Raw genomic sequence first — 6,324 nt, forward strand, 5'->3', positions numbered from 1 at the left:
CTGTAGTTTAGGAGATGTGTGTAGAATGATATTATATATTCTATAATGAGGTGGTTGCCAAGCAATATTTATCTTTCTTTTGGTCGGTGCGAGCCCTACTGTGCTGGATTTTGTGCGGCTAAGTGGGTTGAGTTAGCATTAGTATTATTCAATAGCAATACTATAGAGTTAGGACTTGCATCTTTTGTCAGGATATGTGTATTCTGCTATGCATTTAATCAAAGTGCAATTAATGGAGTGATAGATGTTATTCTATTTCTATTTGAGAAGAGTTACATGCCTTTGATGTTGGCTTATTGTAAGTATCTCATCGATGTGCCTCCATCCGCCTTAGGTTGTGTTAGTTTTTCCAAGCTTATCCAGTGCACCTTATTCTCATTCTCTTTTTGTGTCCAAAAATATCTACAACCATCATACTTTTTTTTAGGGATTCCAATCATCATACTTAGTTGAGGCTGCAGTGAGTGTATGCGCGTATATATGAGCGCCTATTTATGAAAAAAAAAACATCTCTTTGTTGTTTTAATGAAGAAACCAGCCTGGAAATCTCGGAGACACGCATTTTGGGCCGGCCCATTTAGCTACCGAAGGAAAACATGTAGGCCCAGTCCCAGTTTCCTTTTCGCCCAACCGCTAGTAGGCCTCACGTCGCAGTCCCTTCCAGCCCAAACCAAAAATTCCCAATCTCCGGTGGCTCCTCACCGCCGGCTCTTCCACGGACGAAGCGCTCTCGCCGCTGGGGACCTCCTCCCGCGCGCCGGCAGCGTTGCGGAGAAGCCTCTCCGCCCCCAGCCCACCGCGGTGTCACCCTCATCGTCTCCCAGGAAGCCCGCCTCGCCGCTGCCGATGGTCGCCGCGCAGGAGCCGAGGGAGGAGTGCCCGCCGGACCTCAGGAGCGGGCTCTTCAGCGCCGACGACTCCCGCACGTGCAGCCCCAAGGTGAAACCCTGCTCCTGCGTTTACTTCTTTCCGCCGCTCCGTCGAGTCACAGCCGACCTGTTGCGCTTGCGCGTCGCCGAGGGTTTCGGCCGCCTCTGACATTGAGCATTAACTGGAAGGCGTGCCGAGGGTTTCCGTGATCGCCTCGGGGCTTGGTGGGGACAGGTCGCCGTGGTTAAATTCAGCAGATTGATACTAATCAACAGCCGTAGTTGCGTTTCCATCTTGGAATTCAGATTTCAGAGCTGGCATACAGTCGTAGCAGCAGCAGCAGCAGCAGCGGTAGCAGCAGTGGAGATAATCAAACAATTTACGGGCTATAGAGATTGTAGTTCCTGTCACCATATGTAACTATGCTCTGTTTTGGTATTTCTGAATAAAGTTACTATGTGCACAGCTAAATGATGGATGCTTGATTTATGTTGCAGCAACTGGACGACGAAGATAGGCTCAGCGCTCTCACTGATGATATTTTACTGACTATCTTGGGGAGAGTCAGTTCACTTGTGGCTACAAGGACAAGTGTGCTCTCTACACGGTGGAGGCGTCTGCCTTGGTTGCTGCCTGAACTCAGCATCGATGTCCAGGATTTCCTATCCGCCCCTTTCGCTGACCTTGTTGAGGCAAATGATATGGAACAAGCCATGGCGTCTTTGACCAAAGCAACCAGGAGTTTGTTGGATAAACAACAGAGAGGATACCCTATCTCAAGTTTGTGCCTTAACCTCTATTTGATCAACACTTTCCTTTGCGAAGTTGGCCCACTGTTAGGTGATGCAATCGACAGTGATTTGTTGAAAGATTTGGATCTCGGCATTCTTGATGAGACACGGAGTCTCGACCGTAGTGACGAAGAGATGCAACAGAGAACTCAAGACATAGATGATTTTTTCACTGCCCACCCTAGTGTGCTCCACTGCCTCACAAGGCTCTTTCTAAAAAATGTAGGCTTTGACAAATTGGACATGCACCGTGTCCTGTTTGACTGCTGCAAGCAACTTAAGCATCTAACCCTTTATTATTGTGATACTGGTTCCTACTCTGTCTTTAAGATTGATGCACCAGGCTCAAAACTCTGTGTTCTTGAAATTGAGAAGTGTCGCTTTCTGAGAATCGACCTTGTCTGCCTCCCTAAATTGGAGAAGCTCTTTTGCGAGTCTTGGATATCTCGGCCTGCCCCGTTGACCTTTGGTTTTGTCCCAGCACTTGGGCAATTAATACTCTCATGTGGTTCAGTTTGTGAGGAACACATATTTAAATTAAGTGAGCTTCTACATGGAGTAACAAGCATACACACTCTCACATTGGATTTCCAAGGTGAAACCGTAAGTATTACTACTTTGTTTGATTTCGTCATGTCGTCACATATATGAAAGTTATATCATAGATGTGTTATGTATGATAGAGAACATACATAGCTGTAAATTCTTTGATGATCTCATCTATGTGCTTGCAAACTATCAATTCTTGTTTTGTTTGTTTGTTTATAATTAATTAATGTTGTGGTCAGCTTTGGTTGGAACCTGAAATGGAGGAACTCCGCACCTCATTCAGCAAGCTAAGGAAGCTGTACGTACGTGGTATATTTGTTGAATTTGACATTTCATGGACAACGGCCTTTCTTGTAGCAGCACCATCTGTCGAAATGTTACATATTGAGGTGACGTCTTTGTCTGTGTTTCTTTTCTTGCTCACACTTGGAGCTTTAGTTTTTCACAAATTTTAGCGGAAAATTATTCAAAACTTGATTCCTATGATAGTTCTAATGAATTACTCGCACAAATACAGGTATGGGAGCATACATGCGATGTGGGTGAGGCCAGACCCGCTTCCTACCTTGACAGAAGGAGTCCAAAGTGGGAAATGCACTTGGATAGCAGCTCCGAGAACAAGCTTCTGAAAGAGCTAGAATTCGCTGGATTTAAATCGCAAGAACAACAATTTACATTTATAAGGTCCATGTTGGAGCGATCTCGCAACTTGCAAAAGATAGTTCTGAGAGATGAGGAGCAGTGCGGTGACTGCGACACCCTTGAGGCACCTCGTCCTTCGAGATTTCCACATAAGGAGGAGCAAGAAGTGGTCGTTAAGCGGATTAGAGATGGCATGTTCTCGCCGGAGATAATTTTTCACAAATAAGGAGAGATGACATATCTCAGGCCAAATAGTTTTTGATACTTCTTATAAGTTGTAAGAAACAGTTTGTATGCTCCATGCCCTGTCACTTAACATTCCTCCTTGTTTCCTGGTCGCTGAGCATTTCAGATTAGTCTTGACTCTGCACATTTGTTGATCTTGTGTCAAAAATGAGCTAGGAGTTAATTCACATATATAATTAGGTGGTTATAGCGTCCAAGCGTCGTACGGGCGTGATCATCTGTACATGTCTCCTGCGTTGCCGTATATGCACCTTTTGTAACAGACCTCCATTGGAAGCGTCCCAAACTCCAGGCAGAGCATGAACAGCAAGAAAGCTGGAAGAAACCTTGCAGCAATGAAAAGAGAGCGGCGTGTGAGGCGAACACCAACCCCGATCTATAATCCAAAGCTCAGTTCGCACGGGGAGCTATCATGCCGTACTGATTACGATGGCGAGCAGAGCACGAACGGCAAGAAAGCTAGGTGAAGCCCTGCAGCAACGAAAAAGGAAGGGGCATGTGAGAACAAACTAACCGGGATATAAACCCACAAACATACTGATATAGGCAGTACCAAAAAGAGAACCACGAATTTCAGACGAACACTGAGCCCACCCACTCCGACAACCAGCCGATACCACCCGAACATATGAGCATGCCGGGCAAACACGCACAGGATGCCTGGTCGCGCCGTGCCTCGGCGTCCTGGGTCCGTCGTCTGCAACTAGCTCCTTTATCTGTGTATCTAGCCTTCCAATCCTCCATACCGCGCTGCTTGGATGGAGAGCGAGCCACCGCAACTCTGCAAGCCGGCGAGCAGCAGGTGCTAGAGTACGGATCTGGGAGGCCAGCGCGAAAGGATGGCGCAGAGGGTACTCTCGCACGCCTAAACCCCGCATCCTTTATTGGAGAGAGCTTGTTGGGGACGACACGTCCGAGTGGTCATGGAGGTGGGGATGGCGGACAGCACGCGGACCTTATAAATGGGGGGTTGTCTCCAGTTCAAGACGGGTGCGGTTTACCATATGATCAAAAGCTCTGGCTGCGGGCTCCCCCTGCATGGTTTCAACTGGGACGGTTTCATGCCCCTCAAGGTCAAGGTGTTCGCCTGGATCCTGCGACATGGCAACTCGGCAGTTCTAGATAGGCGGTCAGGCTGTCTTGGCGTGAGGAGGAAGAAAGATGAGAGGATGAGGGCTAGGGAGCGAGCGCATGGATGCCACGGAGCCATAGGGCATGAGGCGGTGCCGAGAGCTCGAGGAATGGACAGAGGTCGAGGGTTCCAACTTCCAGAGATCGCGTCGAACGGCATGCCAGCTGCGTGATCACCGCGTGAACAGGCGCACACAGTGTGTTCTAACATGGAAAAAGATGTCTACCGCGTGGACCCTACTTGATGGAGCACCACTATGGGCTTGGGTTGAGTAGAGCACCTTTGTGATAAGGGGTAGAATCAACTGCAGTTTGCTGCAGCAATCTTTGACATGATGTTGGGGTCAGAAGACTTGAGCACAAGCAAAACAAGTTGTCACAGAGGTTTAGGATAGGAAGGACTACAGCCTAGTGAAATTGGAAAGGATTTGGACCAAGTTTGAATAGAGTTGCTTCACAATTGCAAATCTGGTCCAGAAACTAGGTTTAGATGCTACACTCACATGGAGTGTTGGATTGGACTGAAATTTGTTAGAGTTTGATCATTTGGGCATATGAAGGCACTGTATAAATTTCATACTATTTTAATAAATAAAAATGGCACTTCCTTCAGAGTGGTCCTCTATGGACAGAAACTTAGAAAACTATTTGAGAGAAATTGGCTAAATGAAATGAGCTCAAATTTGGTGGAGGGAGGTTATATAGGTAGGATCATGTCCTGGTAAATTTTTAGAAATTATGGAGGAATATAAACATAGTTGCTCCACAATATGAAAATATGACCAGAAGCAAAGATTGGATGGTGTGCTCACCATGAGCATGAAATCTTGAATATTTTTACATATCCAAGGTCCACATGGTCCAAAGGAATTTTGAGAATTTTGTGGGAATTTTGGGAAATACAAAAATATAGGTTGCTTCGCAACCTAGGGCGAACGGGGTTATTCCTTTAAAAGAAAGAAAGAATGTTTCCAAGAAAAATAATTTGGGGTTGGGCTAAGATGGAAATGAAATGATCTTGAGCAAGATTTGTGGGTGATAAACCACTTGGGAGAGGAAAGAGATATGATCTACCTAGGTTTCAAGACCACAAAGCCACAGAAAACGAATTCCAATTAAAATTTCAAAGAAATCCAAAAGAAAAAGGAAGGGCCAGTAACCAGGGCCGGGTGTCACAACAGAACACGTTCTACTCATGGTAGACTTCATTCCACGAACGTCATCATCATAGTCTCCTCCTAAGGGTTACAACTCATGGTAATTAAGGGTTTCCCCGTGTACGCGGCCTCACTAAGGGTTCTCTGTAATCCCCGGCCACTTGTAAAGGTTAGGAGCAGTAGGCTTTTACTATCACCTCGAATTACCTCCACATCTTAAACCTATGCAAAGACAGTGATATACTTCGTGGCCAATAAAGGCACAAATGCTGAGTTGGGACACTTCACAACATTCACGAAGTTATTAAACTATGCATTCAAGAGGTGATCTCATATCCATAATAAACATTTCAGATTCTACACATACAAAGGTTAATCCATATCTTCGAGAACTAGGGGTCTACTCATAAATAAGAACAACAATCATCATGGTGATAGTAATGGAATACATGGGTTGATGATTCAACTGATACACCGAAGAATCCACTAGGGTTCTTGATGTTACAGATGATAAGGATGTGGATGATGATGATAATGAAGGTGGTGATGATGTGGGTGATGATGATGATGCCGTTCCTCGCGCTGCGGGAGGAATCCCCTTCTTCTCCCGGTCGATCCTCCACTAGTAGAAAACAGGGCTTTGGTTGGGGCCTGGCCAGCCCATTAGTCCCGGTTCAGTCACGAACCTGGACCCATGGGGGCATACGTCCCGGTTCGTGAGCCCAGGGGGCCGGCCGGGGCCTCCTGGGCATTGGTCCCAGTTTGTGTGGACCCTTTTGTACTGGTTCCTGGCTCGAACCGGAACCAATAGGCCTTGCTCCTGGCCCACATACATTGGTCCCGGTTCGTGGCTAGAACCGGGACAGAAGGTGGAGCTTTAGTTCCGGTTATAGCCACGAATCGGGACAAATGAGCTGCCTATATATACCCCACCACCG

At 46.6% G+C, this 6,324-nt stretch overlaps 1 protein-coding gene across 1 annotated transcript; it reads left to right on the forward strand.

Moving 5' to 3' along the window:
- The first annotated feature begins 669 nt into the window (after positions 1–669).
- LOC123082700 (uncharacterized) lies at positions 670–3,168 on the forward strand. The gene is made up of 4 exons (XM_044504973.1): positions 670–939; positions 1,368–2,264; positions 2,450–2,599; positions 2,728–3,168. Exons 1-4 carry the CDS (start codon positions 847–849, stop codon positions 3,076–3,078), a joined length of 1,491 nt encoding a protein of 496 aa, XP_044360908.1. The 5' UTR covers positions 670–846; the 3' UTR covers positions 3,079–3,168.
- The last annotated feature ends 3,156 nt before the right edge of the window (positions 3,169–6,324 follow it).

Source organism: Triticum aestivum, chromosome 4A (assembly GCF_018294505.1).
Source record: "Triticum aestivum cultivar Chinese Spring chromosome 4A, IWGSC CS RefSeq v2.1, whole genome shotgun sequence".
Lineage (NCBI taxonomy): Eukaryota > Viridiplantae > Streptophyta > Magnoliopsida > Poales > Poaceae > Triticum > Triticum aestivum.